Source organism: Macrobrachium nipponense, chromosome 48 (genome assembly GCF_015104395.2).
Source record: "Macrobrachium nipponense isolate FS-2020 chromosome 48, ASM1510439v2, whole genome shotgun sequence".
Taxonomy (NCBI): Eukaryota; Metazoa; Arthropoda; class Malacostraca; order Decapoda; family Palaemonidae; genus Macrobrachium; species Macrobrachium nipponense.
In genome coordinates, this window is record NC_087223.1 from 11641613 (window position 1) to 11656612 (window position 15000).

Sequence of the window (15000 nt, forward strand, 5' to 3'; positions counted from 1 at the left end):
GCCTTTCAACTCCTCGTCCTTTTGCTAGGCAGACTGAAGAAACATAAAAATAAGTTTTACGAAGAAAACTAGTTTATACGAGCTTTCTTTGCGACCTCGTAGTTCTCATTTGTTTCACATTTCTTCGTTGGAATTCCGTCGTTTAATATTATATATCTATTATATTATATACATATATTATATATATATATATTTATAATATATTACTTATAATCACTACATATATTATATATATTATAATATATATATTGTAGGAAGTCCCAACTAAACCGACTAAAAATTCGGAAAAAATTTAAATAGTTTTTTATTTAAGTTTTCGGAGATTACATTCTCTCCCTCTTTCTGAAAGAGGAGAGAATGTACTCTCCGAAAGCTTAAATAAAAAACTTTCAATTTTTTCCGAATTTTAGTGGGCTTCCTACACAATATTAGAACACGGATACAGTGTTTAATTAACTTCACTATATATATATATATATATATATATATATATATATATATATATATATATATATATATATATATATATATATATATATATATATATATATATGTATATATATATATATATATATATATATATATATATATATATATATATATCTATATATATATATATATACTGACTGATTGATATATGAGTATGAGACTATATATACATATATATATCATATTATATATATATATATATATATATATATATATATATATATATATATATATATATATATATATATATAACGACTGATTGATATATGAGTATGAAACATTGTTGTATGTCGTGCCTTGACATTCCTTAGAAATTGGGGATTCATCATTTAACTTCACTGGAGACAGAGAGTCCGAGCGACAGCTTAAGAATGCTGATGTGTCTTGAGATGGTGTGACATTAAGATCCTTGCTAAGCAGGTCAACGATCATCCTGTAGTTATGGGCGTTCGAGAAGGTGACTTTGAAACCAGTATAGATTGGCTTCAGGGCGTGAACGAAAGGCATGAGTTTGTCTGTTCATGTGGGCCTCTTTCATTCATAATGGCAGAACGGTGGAGACGGTTGCCTTGAAGAGAAAGAGCGGATAGCCCTGCGAACATTATATATTTATTGTGTGAGATTTTGGGCTGAGATGGGTAAGAATTACTGTGCTTTAGCCAAAGATGTGGCTTAACTGTATTTTTGATATTTTGTAAAGATGTTCTATTTCATTTAATCTTTTGACTTTGTCTTTACAACTGTGTGTGCTTATCACTATGCCCCTCCTGTCTTTTAACAGGCGGATCTAGTGAGGGGGACTGTGTCTTAGTGGAGGGAACTATATTTTGGAGAAGAGATAAATGGTGTGACTAATTACTGATAGACTACTAAATACCGGGGGGTTATCTGAGTTAATTGAACTTTGAGTTATCATTCCATTTAATTATCCTGTAAGAATATGAGTTATTCAATTAATACTTTACTGTGAATAAACGTATATTTTTGTAGATCCGAGTCTGATTTGATGACCTAATGAAATGGAGGAGAGGTTATCGAGAGAGAGAGAGAGGGGGGGGCTATTGCCTATGTCTGAGAGAGAGAGAGGGGGAGGAGAAAGTATTACCAAAAACCCAGTTTGCCTTCCTCTTCTGGCTATCGCTACCTAAGTGGAAAATAACGTGGGGAATGAACGGGGGGGGGGTGGGTGGGGGTGGCGGTGGCCCCGTTAATATATATATATATATGTGTGTGTGTGTGTGTGTGTGTGTGAGAGTGTGTGTGTATATGTATATGTATATATACATATATACATACATATACATATTATACCACCATGTTGTGGAATGCACCGCAAAAAGCCATAATGAAAGTCAAAGCACTTTTGGTAAATATGAAAAAATCCGGGCTTTATGGAATCCAGAACGCTGTAACTATGACTGATATGCCGGGAACATTCGGTAAATAGTTACGCTATAAAAATAGGAATTTCATGACGTCAGTGCTTTTCAATGGAATGAAAACAGTCCGTTATTGGCAGTTGCAGCTGATGGTTTATTCATCCGTCAATTTATTATGAAACAGGAATGAGAATGCAAGATGTTTAATGTCAGTCATACAATTTTATGTAGAATGAGATATGTGTTTGCAAGGTGTGGTTGTGTATGTATCTATGCATGTATGTATGTATACAATTATATACAGTTCGTATAATTCAATGAAGTAATAAGCGTTTGGACCTCCTCCAACCTGATTCCTAGTTTAGGCCAAAATAGATGTAGAGGGTAATAGCAGAACATCTATAATAATAATAATTAATAATAATAATAATAATAATAATAATAATAATAATAATAATTCTTTTCGAAACCTGCTTCAAAAGCCACTTCCAAAACTCATTACCATCGACGCCCGCAAGACTGACAAGAACGTCCCTCCTTCCTTTCCGATTACTCTGACGAGATATTCGTTGACATGAGCTTCAGAGAAGGGGAAAAGAGGGCGATATGAATGAATGTAAATTGTTCTGGAGGGAAAGAGATGATAAACCCATCATCAATAGCTCGGGGGATCTTCTCATTATCTCAGAAAGGGAGGAGATAGGAGTGACTGGTTTGTGTCCGTCTATTGGGGGATCAGGAAATCGCCTTTCGAATTTGGGTCTGATGTTAAATGTGGATGACGGTGTTAGTGGTGTTTGTGATAATAATAATAATAATAATAATAATAATAATAATAATAATAATAATAATAATAATAATAATAATAATAATAATTGTGGACATATATTGTGACACAAATGTCAGAATGAAACGTGAGAGATGGTGACTGTAGTCATCTGTAAATCCCTTATTTTAAAATCGTTGCAGACGAACAGTCATGTGCCTCTCTCTCTCTCTCTCTCTCTCTCTCTCTCTCTCTCTCTCTCTCTCTCTCCCTATCTATATATATTGTATCCTCAAAGACACGAAAACAACCCATTGATTAATTCTTTAAAATCCTGTTATTCCCTTTATCACATCCCAACTGCATTCTTCCTTTCCCCAGCTGAGAGAATCAAGGTGGCTTGACATTTCCTATCAATAACTTTCCCTTACTTTCTCTTACTTTCCCTCGCACGAAAGTTCTCAGGGGAGTCAAATCCCACACCGCACGTTGCTTTCTCTAAACAGAAAGGACTACATACACAGTCCCCTTGTCCATCTAAACACGTTTAGAGGAGTTTCACAAGTCATCTCTCTCTCTCTCTCTCTCTCTCTCGCTTTCTCTCTCTCTCTCTCTCTCACTCCAAAAGCAATTAAGACTTTGTTTCGCGTCCAACAACACGCGCCGTGACTTTTACCCACAATCCCCTGCGATTTTGTTTACAATGGGATCTACCTCTTCTTCTTCTTATTCTTCTTCTTCTGGTTGAGCTGGGGTGCTATTTCAGTGGCGCTGGAAGCTTCATGCCTCAGTGCTATGGCTGTCTCCAGAGGTGTGTACAGTAACTCTTATACGTTATTTGTGGATTAAGGCCTAAATTCTCTCTTCCCTCCCCCAAAAAATACACAGAGCAGAGGAGATTTATTTAGGTTTCGGGGTTATAGATACGTGAGGGTTTGTCTGTTTGTTAACAGGGAGTGGCTTAGACTGGAATCGAAGATGCCAAAATATAATCCTCGACTTTCGTGATATTGTTTTGTCCTTTGTTTTATTATTTGTCATTGCTGTTACTTTTCCTTCTGGTTATTATTCACTTTATTACTCATGTATGTGTTCTCCTAATTTCTGTTAAGGGAAAGTAACTGTTTTCCTCCTCCGGACAAAGACTTATTTAAAAGTGATAGAATTAACAGATGTGATATCCTGAGGCAAACATTGTACGGTTTTGATAGGCAACAAATATTTGGTGACCTTAGAGTACTTTCCTCCCATTCATAAAATTATAAAGACAAGATATCTTTTTTTAGGTATATTGATATTTCCGTACATTGTTTCTATTGAAATACTGATTTGATAGGACATATCTAATTCGGTAAAAGTATAAAAAAATGCTAAAATATCCACTTACTAAGTCTTATAGTTAAAACCGACGGTCAAACTGTGCGTATATATGTATATATACGCGTATGTGTTTGCTATAGACGGCAAAACGGCTGAACCGAGTTCAACCAAAGTCGGACCATAAATATAGAGTTAGCAGGGAATGGTTTCGACAGGGTATCGTTTTGATCCGGCCGGATATCTGCCCCTGTTAACTTCTTTGTTATTATTCGTAGAGAAAGAAAGAAAGCGTGATTCTGATACAGCTTTTCGCGAGGATTCCAAATATGTCCTTACCTTTCTTCTACAGTGGAAAGTAACGATGATATGACGGTTCAAACAGTTTTTTTTAAATATGTACCTGTGGTAATATGAAAATAAGTAAACAGTGTTTTAAAAAAAGCTACTAAACCTTCCTACCTATGAGAAGGTATTGCATGAATAAGGAAAAATGACCCAAAAAAATCAAAATCCTGTAATGAAAATAGTTTAGGATTTATGAAGCAGAAATCAGAGGGCGAACATGATTCAATCTTCCATCATCCAAATCACAAAACGATCAGGAAAATATCTGAAAATATTAACGGAAGTAAATACACGATCTTACCTAGACCAGATCTTAAAATTGATGAGGGGGAATTGCCCCCCAAAATATTTACAAGCGTTGAATAAATGATGAAAGGAGTGCAGGGATTTGCCCGATAACCATTCGTTCCCATCAATTCCCATCCGGGAACATTTTGGAATTGAGGAAAAAGAACAACAATTGGTGATCTCTCATCATGGCGGCCATTAGGCTAAAGGCCCGTTCAGTGAGGATGATCTGAAACTGCAAAGTCTAAATAAACTCTTTAATCTTTGCTTACGGTTTCAGAGAGAGCGAGAGAGAGAGAGAGAAAGAGAAAGAGAGAGAGAGAGAGAGAGAGAGAGAGAGAGAGAGAGAGGAGGGAAATGGGATGAAAGCGTCAATAGCAAGAACACGATGATGATGGTGGTGTTTATACAAATGGATATTGATTGCAGAGAACGTATCTGATCTTAGGAGGTTCATAGCTGTGACGTCACGAATGAGGTACTTCCTGGATATCGCGCTTATGTAGAAGGGCTTATTATTATTTTTTTTTCCTCTATCACAGTCCTCCAATTCGACTGGGTGGTATTTACAGTGTGGGTTCCGGTTGTTTCATCCTGCCTCCTTAGGAGTCCATCACTTTTCTTACTATGTGCGCCGTTTCTAGGATCACACTCTTCTGCATGAGTCCTGGAGCTACTTCAGCCTCTAGTTTTTCTAGATTCCTTTTCAGGGATCTTGAGATCGTGCCTAGTGCTCCTATGATTATGGGTACGATTTCCACTGGCATATCCCATATCCTTCTTATTTCTATTTTCAGATCTTGATACTTATCCATTTTTTTCCTTTCTTTCTCTTCAACTCTGGTGTCCCATGGTATTGCAACATCAATGAGTGATACTTTCTTCTTGATTTTGTCAATCAACGTCACGTCTGGTTCTATTTGCACGTATCACTCTATCCGGTTTGATACCATAAACCCAGAGGATCTTTGCCTGATCGTTTTTCTAATCACTCCCTCAGGTCGGTGCTCGTACCACTTATTACTCCAAGGTAGCTGATGTTTCTTATTATTATTATTATTATTATTATTATTTTATATTATATTATTATTATTATTATCATTATTAATTATTATTATTATTATTATTATTCATGAAAATTATTATTATTATTATTACTGAAAAAGGAAACGTATGAGAATAATGATAATAATAATATCATTATCCAAACAAACACAAGGACCCCGTATACAAAAAGACTTTCCAATACATGTACGAGAACCCCGCCATGTTTACCAGCCTCCAAAACCAATCTAACGCTGATGGAAATTATCGTACACCGTCCACCCCAAACCGCTGATCCCTTATGAATGATATATTCCCTCAGTATCGGCCAATCAGCTGGTTTGTTATTTCTTTGTCCGAAACATGTTTGCAATTTTCAACAATGTTTTAGCTTTTCCCTCCGTCCTACGTTCCGTGTATTTTAGCTCTTAGCTTTGTATAATATTCCTTAGCTTTTTTTTTTTTTTACCTTCTAAATTGGCTTCATTATCTCAAGGATTTTGATGTTTGTTTTGATTTTAATTAGCCTATGAATCTGTGTTTTGCGTCCAGGTCCGTAAGATTAAGGCATATCACGTGACGTCATTGTTGTAAGGCGTATTTATCTAAGCCTCACGGACTGTTTGCTCATTCAATGCATGCACGTACATAAATGAAATGCTAGCATGGAAGAAAATACATATTGATACAGAGTATTCTTTGTATTTATGCTTGCGTATTAGATGCTGTATTACATTAGCTTTGTTTATTGTAATGAAAGTTTTATTCAACATTTTGGGTACAGCAAATCCTTATTGCGTGCCTTAATTAGCAAATAAATATTGATTATGATTCCTGGATGCAAATGTTAGCAGATATTTTTTGTATTTAAGTTTTTTGGATTAAAATAAACTATAGGAAAACTAAAACCACTTCTCTCTTTCTCTCTCCCCCCCGCCTCTCTCTCTCTTCTTCTTCTCTCTCTTCTCTCTTCTCATCTCTCCTCTCTCTTTCCTTTCCTTCCGCCAAATACATTTTCTAAATTATTTGTATGATAACTTACCTACGTTAGTCTGTATGTTACCAAAATATAAACATTCATTTTGATCTCTCTCTCTCTCTCTCTCTCTCTCTCTTAGTATTTTCAAATTATATATTCATTTATTTGATAACTTACCAAATTATAAACATTTCCTTTCATCTCTCTCTCTCTCTACTTTTTGCCTCTCTCTCTATCTACTCCTCTCTCTCTACTCTACCTCAGCATTTTCAAAGAATATATTAATAATTGCAATCATCTATTACATCTCCTCTCTCTCCTCTCTCTACTCTCTCTCTCCTCTCTCTCTCTCTCTCTCTCTCTCAGCATTTTCAAAGAATATATTTAATTAATTGCAATCTTATCTTACGCCCCCCTCTCTCTCTCTCTCTCTCCTCTCTCTCTCTCTCTCTCTCGCTCTCTCTCTCTCTCAGCTCTCGGCTCTCCTCGCTGCGCCATTAAACTGCAAGAATCAAAGCGTAATCTCCCAACTTGAAGCTACTTAGATTGGACGAAGTCGGGGGCTGGTGCGAGGGGGGGGGGGGGTGCGCTAAATTGTCAAACCCCCGAATTTCTGGTTTAATTCTCATCTTTGATGAGACGAAGTTTCTCAGTTTATTTCATCAACTTCGATCGGGTTCGGTTTTGTACTTGGGGTTCGCTTAAATAGAGAGAGAGAGAGAGAGAAGAGAGAGAGAGAGAGAGAGAGAGAGAGAGAGAGAGAGAGAGAGAGATCAAAGAAATTAATGTCATGCTTTGGCTTTCTAAGGACAGGTAAGATAAGATAACAAGTGACTAAATACATTCTTTGAAAATACTGAGAGAGAGAGAGAGAGAGAGAGAGAGAGAGAGAGAGATAGAGAGATGAGAGCATTTAAAAAAAGAATACAAAAAACATTTGATGCTTCACAGGTCGTGAAAAAAAACTATAGCTAAAGAAACATATTCTTCAATCCTTCTCTATCTCTATTTTCCTGAAAGTACAGAAACAAATCCCAGATAAAAATATCTTCATACCGCTGACGTAGTTTCGCGAGAGATAAGGCAGATGACATTAAATCAATCATCAGGCACTCAAGGCCACGTTTGCTGTGTCGTTTCTCTCAGAAGAAGAAGAAGAAGAAGAAGAAGAAGGAAGAGGAGGTGGAGGAGGAGGTGGAGGAGAAGGTTGAGGAGGAGATGAAGGAGGAGGATGGGTAGGAGGAAAGGGGCATTCTCAGGTAAAGTTCCAACAGGACTGTATAATTAAGTAACCTGACTTCTGAAAAGTTTGGTAATGATGGGTGGGTAATAGTTAGTTTCTTGGACAGGGAATTCTGCTTCGAATGGCCTTACCTTTCGAAGAGAGTGCTAATTATAGGAGCATCGAGATGTCACTATCTTATAAGTATATTTGTAATAACAATTACGTATTAATATATGTGTTGCTTCTATTTCTACAGATAATATAACCAGCAAAGGTTAGGCAGTAGAAGTTATAAACAATATAGGAAAGAAAATGGTGAAATAAAATTGGTCCTTTATTTCCCCAGCTCAGTTATTTACTCCTGATACTGGAGAGAGAGAGAGAGAGAGAGAGAGAGAGAGCAGGAGAGAGAGAGAGAGAGAGAGAGAGAGAGAGAGAGAGAGAGCAGTAACCCCACATGAATTATGAAAATGCATTCCATTTTCCTGTTTAGGATGAGTTATCAACATCAGAAATGCTTACTTATGTTCGTGTCTTCTGTATACCTTCACATGTATACACATGTATAAACATGGCTTATCAACATCAAAACAGCTAATGGATGTTTATGCATTGTCTATATTTTCACATGTATGCACATGTACTGTACACATGGGCTACCAACATTAAAATTGCTAATGTATGTTTGTGTGTTGTCTATATTTTCACAAGTATACACACAAGTACGTGTGTATATGTATAAAAAAAGCTATTCAAATATCCCTTTAACAATTCGCAATAGGGAAACAGTACAGAAGTGTCGGGTGGGGGCTAGGGAGGGGGCCGTGCCATCACAAAGCCATTCAGTTGCAGGATCTCTTTAGTTTAGCCTTTATTGGCAGCGTAAGAGACGATCCTATTGGACAAGAGAGACCCAATAAACCAGATGAAGATCACAACCTGTCCTGGGTAAATGCCGCTTTTCGTTGGGGCAAAATTCGTGAGTTGTAACAACACAGACTTTAGCTATTTAAAGTTGTATTATGTTTTAGATTTATGAGAGATGCTTTGATATGCTCTAAACTAGGCTTTTGTTAGATGTGAATTGTACACCAGGTGTTTTAATATATTCTAAAATTACTTAATTATACCTTTTTCTATTTGTGGATGATGTGGAGTTTTTAAATAAACTTTCGTTTTTGGACATTCGTTATGTACAACAGTTGCTCTCACATACTCTAACATTGCTTAATCGCACTGTTTTCTGTTTGTAGATAATGTGGGGTTTTTAATCAATTTTAATCTTTAAAAAATTGTTTGACAGTTTTTTTTTTAAATGCATTATTATTTTGGAAAACTCTGTTATATCCTTGAAATGATAATATAAAACTCCCAGGTAACATTGTTAGGGGTTGATCTTTGTAATCTAATTAAGTTTTTATTATAATCCTAAAATTAATGGATAGCAACAAGTTATGAACTAATCTTAACTTTAAAAATAGCTATATTGCTAGAGACGGTTCTATATAATTCCACTAACTAAATTCATGATGAAAAATATATTCCAACTTATTATCAATACAACCCAGAGAATGCACTGTAGTACTGCAATATTACCCAATACAAATAATGAATATGCAAATACTCTGAATAAGCTTTGTAATTTAACCTGAACCTACATGGTGTAATATTGCAATATTTCTTGGTACATATTGGAAGACGTTTGTGGATATTTAGACTTAGTTTTGATATTATGCCTAAGATTATTGTAGAAATGAAAGGTCTGACGTAAACTTAACTATAAATAGGAAAATGAGTTTACATATTAATGTGCGAATAAATCAAAAGATCTTTTCCCTCAAAAGATGGAATAGTACACTTACTTTGGTGAAATTCCCTAAGGGAACATTAACTTGGGTTTACAACTAAATTGAAAATTGAGAAACATGATTGTTTAACCACTTAATCATTCCTTGATACCATTCTCCTTTAGGATGAGGCCACCCTTTCCTTCCTTTGTGTTTCCCGAGCTACTGAAGCAAATATGTCTGTCCTGGTCTCTCAGACATAAATAAAGGATAAACTCCAAAGGGAAAAAGAAATAGAAAAATAGCACAAAAACTTTTAATAACTGTGAGAATTAAGGAGGAAAGATAAATGCACTAAGAGGATTATAGAGGTCTTAGCCAAAGAAAGGTCTCACAAAGGAAGAGAGAGAAAAAGACAGAGCCCGAGAGGGAGAGAGAGAAAGAGAGAGAGAGAGAGAGAGACAGAAAAAGACAACTGTTCAATTAAGATATCCCTTGACTGGATATAAGAGGAAGATCGGGCAATGCCCTTAGGGGAAAAAGATTAAAGGATTTGAATGGCCATATATAAAGATCGAGATATGGATACTCTCTTTCTCCCCATTCACTTATCTAGACTGACAATAAAACTCCATTATCTCCGCTATAGAGGGAAGATTAGGTCAGAAATATCACCTTCATTCGTCTAAGTTCCTTTATTCTTGTGAAAAATTGTAATTACAGGGACGGTGGGTATCACTTCAGTAACTTGGTCGACAGTATACATGGTGATTATTGATTTGGAAATAATAAAGTAGTATTTATTTCATCAAAGTTTGGCATCACAAAAATAAAATGTTACTTATGATATAATGTCATACTTATAATATCACACAGGACAAAAGTGAATCTCTCTGACAACACTGTCTCTATTTATAAGTATTAAACTTCAAACGCCTATTTTAACAATTTATAGACATAACTGTTTCAGTAAATTGGTGAGCATCATTACATCTTCATAACCATTCACCCAATTTGGAAACAATTACATTTTAAACTAGCTGTACTTTGCTAGTTAGAAATAATATAAAACAACCTAAAAGGGCTTTAAAAACTAAAGCTATATTCGTAAAGTCAGTATCAAAATATGATTAGCCTCTAAACAATCTTTCTTTTTTTATATAAACAAGCAACATTATATCATTTCATAACCGATCAAGTTCTTTAACAACATAAATAACGTGAACAACTTCCAGTCAACAACCAGCAGAGTTAAAGTAAGTGATATTTCCAGAAAGTCTTGTTGTGTCATCAACACAATGATGAGGGCTTGGGAAAAATGCCACAAACACAGTTCCAAAACCAAGAACTTGTCTCTGAAATTACTGTCACCTCCTGCATTATGTGAGGAGATGGGGGAGGTAAAGTGTACAAAAGGCCATGAGGTAGCTTTAAATATGGGACTTAATGCTATTACGATCACTAGGATGACTAGAAACATTCCACCCTGACGCGAGCACCTTCAGGGAAAGTACTTCAGCGTCGTCAGCGTACCTCTAACCTGTCCAGCGGATTCAGTTCCAGAGGGTTTTGCGTGGGGGCTGGCACCTTGTCTACCACTTGTTCAAGAAATCTGTCATCCGCCAGGCCTGACAGCTCCTCCCTTATGCAGAAATAGGCTCTAGCTTCTTGTCTGACCCTTATGCTGGTGAATGCTATCACTGCCCACTTCACTGAGATTAACAGCAGGAAACCCCACCAACACATCATATGTAAAACGGGACTAAAGGTACTAAGGTCATTCGTGGAGTCTAACAGGACCAAAGTGAAAGACACAGAATAAATTCCTACCAGCCAATAAAAAGTTCGGACTGGGTGCTGCACCTTTTCATGATAGACGGCGTCACCTTCAGATGGAACTGTGCGTGGTTGGTATCTGCTGCTTTTATGAATAGACAGGAACATGACGGCAGCCAAAATCAAGATCCAACATGTGGCGAAGATGCTGACAATAAGATAATAATTCATGGAAGACGTCAGAACTTCGTTTCTGCTCACATTGAACGTTATTTTTGTCACTGGGTCGAAAACCCCAGTAAATGCCCATCCGTTCTCTCTCCAGTTCATGAGAACTGCTAAAACCGAAATAGTTACCCAGCTTGTACAGAGACCTGTTTTAATGTTATGGTGATGCAACGGCTTTTGGATGGCTAAAAAGAAACACTGCGCTCCTTGTAACACTAACGTGAAAAGAGATACTCCAACTGAAATGGTCAACACGATGCTACAAAACGATGGGAAGCCATGTCTTTCGAATGTCAAGAAACTCATATCAAGAGATTTGTGAGTACTGAGGTAATCGAAGTTAGCATTCCAAAATCCTGGATTTAGGTCCTGGAATGTTAGCGAGCCAAAAATCAGAGATACCGAGTCATAGATGATAAGACAGTAAGGAAACAGGCCTAGGAAGAAGTCTGCTGCAATATGAGATAGGTAGATCATAAATGAAGTGTCCTGTTGGTGAAGATTTGACTTGATGATTACAGCTGTGGCAAAAACATTTCCTGCAAGGATAAGCAGAACTGGTATGGCAATCAGGATGATGAGACATACCTCCTTTATTTTACAGAGCGGAAGGAGGTAGTCCCAGTCATCCACATTAAAAGTTTTTTTGTTCCAGGATATCATCATACCATAAGAACATGTTGGCCAAAACCTGTTGATGGTTGACATGTTCTGATTAATGTTGCCCCGAAGTAGATCAACTGTATCGTCTGAAAGAGAAGCTAAACAAGGGTGCCCCAGAGGCTCACCCTTAGAGACTGGTCCTAGCCAAAATGTAGACTCTGAGGAATAGAGGAAAAAGTTGTGATTCTGGAGATCTTGCAAACACATACTGTTATTGTTTAAGGTAGCATGCATGACTAGTTTCGACATGTGGACAGCAGAGGTCTTGTGACTCAGGCTTTGAGTCCCGTGGTTTTTCTGGACGAGTTTCTGCACAGGATTTTTCTCGAGTATGTTAACCTGAATTGAGATGTTTGAAAACTCTATAATGTACTTCACGGGAAAAAGAGAGAAAGGCTCGGTCACTTTAGTGAAACCCCAGGTGTATATGTCAGTGGTGAGTCTGTTCGTGGGGAATGTTTGGAAATAATAGGAGTCTAATTCCTGTGTGCTGAAGAAGACAACTGATCCCTTGTAAGGGAAAGCGATGCACATCTCAGTGTTGAGGTAGTCAGATATGCTCTCAAAGTTTGAAACCATCCTACACCTTTCGGAATCATTTGCGTCTATTATATGATTATGCTTCACCACCCAAGGTAGATTTGGAGTTACAGATTTCAGGTCTTCTACAGCTGAGATGACTTGATTAAGAGGGCCGCTTGAATAGTATGAGATTCGCTTCAGTACAGATGGCACCATAGCTGCTGTAATATCATCTTGGCATAAGTATTCGTCGCTGGGTCCTGTTCCAAAAAACCTGTTCAGCAGAAGAAGAATAATCTTATCTTTTTCTAAGCTTGTTATTAAGCAGTCATGAAGGAATAACAAATAACCTTCTTGATGGGTGAGCGCTTGGAATCTACTGCTGGGTTTGTGGCAAACAGTGAAGTAATAAGATCTGTGACATCTTATATCAGCATCTTGTAATTGAGTTACAAATTCTTGGAACTGTGGGTTTCTTAACGTCTGATTGACAACTACAAAGACTAGATTATTCAAGAATTGTAGATAATCAACTTGAAGAGTCGAAATATAATTGAGATTTGTTGCAGAGAAGCTGGTGCTCAAAGTTGCTAACCAAGTCATCAGTTTAGAGGAAACGAAGGCATTGTCAATGACCAAAAGATGTTGATTGTTCCCAATGTGTTGCATCTGCCATGGCGACTGGTTGGGCAAACATTCCAAAGCAAAGCTGTCTTCTGGGTGAACAGGACATATATAGTAATCGTTCTCGTCAAAGCTATACGTATGGTAGCTCAAGTCTTCATGGACATGAGAGCAGCATATTGCAAATCTGGCATTGTCGCCTCTGTGAAGGAGTGTCAGAAAAGATGCAGTCATTTCATTTCTCTGAGACTTGCTTACCATAAACACAACTGAACTCCCAGTCTGAGGTTCGACAAAAGAAAATATATATTCCTTGCTAGAGTAAGCTGTCATATATGAAGCTGAGTTCAGGCATTTTTCAGTATCGGCATCATTGTATGTAACCAAAACATTGAATAATGTGCTTGAAAGCTTTTTCACTGTAGCATTGCATACCAGAGGCATGCAGTTTTCCAGGATGTCCTCCTGAAGCATGTTCAGTGTGGCCAGAATTTGAGATTTCACGAAACTCTCCTGTTCCCCCCTGAATTACCAGTGTCAGGGCAAGAAGAACTTGCTGTAACAAGAAGAGGTATGCTATTGCTCTCAGTTGATGATGGGATAGAAATCATAACTGCATTGTTGTTTCCATCTATTTCAGTATCATTCATCAGTGCTCTTTGGCATCTATTAACTTTAGCCTTTAACACGCGAAGTTGACGTTTGGTTTTGTAGTACACGTGTGTAAACCACTGCAAAACTTCCCCATTCCTCTGTAGAATATTTGCTATTTCTACATCTGCATCACAGATCAAAGACGTGCAAGCATGGGGTATGACGGGAACTGAGATCGTTGGTCCAATTAGGTCTTGAATGAGCCTTCCATAGTCTGTGGCATTTGATTTATGCTTTTGCTTCTTCTCTGCAATGCACTCATATAATTCGGATTGAGATCTGGACATGAAACCCATGTAAGAATCGACTAAAAAATTCTCCCACAGTTCTTTGTTCATGAGACGGCACCAGGTGGAGCGGAAGGGTATGATGAGGTGGGAATCTGTGTCTATGACAGTGAAGAGAGTATACGTAGTGCAAGGTGAGCCTCTGGGGTAGTTTGTAGTCTGGAAAATGCTAGTGTGACCAGGAGAGGTTGAAATATCCCCGGCTCGCATCTTATTTCGTAATACGAGTTGGCAGTTATCGACGAGGTCGTAATTACTTGTGATAAGGGGATGAATCAGGGTGGCATATAAGCCTTCAGAATACGCCTCATTCACTCCTGCATAACATAGTAGTTCCCTACACACGCCCGGCAGGAATGACATTTCCTTCCCAAGGTATTCGGCATATGCCAACTCCCTCGACTCTTTGCACGAAGGATTCAGCAAAATGAAACTTATTTCATCTGTCACTCTTCCTGACAAACTGACACCATAACCAGAATCTAGGAAGATATCCTCATAGCAATTCTCGGACATATTTTTGAGCCAATGGACGTTGACATTTCCCACAGTAAAATCACTGGCTCTGTTTTCTAATGCACACAAGGCTTCGCTCAAACAAATTTTTGAGGATTTTGTAAGATT

At 37.3% G+C, this 15000-nt stretch overlaps 2 protein-coding genes across 2 annotated transcripts in view; one reads left to right on the forward strand and one right to left on the reverse strand.

Annotated features, from left to right (window-relative positions):
• LOC135205042 (uncharacterized) overlaps positions 1 to 15000 on the forward strand; it is a gene marked incomplete in the record, with an annotated part of 210193 nt that overhangs the window by 41848 nt on the left and 153345 nt on the right.
• LOC135205041 (uncharacterized) overlaps positions 10303 to 15000 on the reverse strand; it is an 18600-nt gene continuing 13902 nt past the window's right edge. Inside the window, exon 3 of the mRNA XM_064235304.1 lies at positions 10303 to 15000. This exon is cut by the window's right edge and continues 714 nt beyond it. Within this exon, the coding sequence (XP_064091374.1) occupies positions 11147 to 13909 (2763 nt within the window). The 5' untranslated portion in view covers positions 13910 to 15000 and the 3' untranslated portion in view covers positions 10303 to 11146.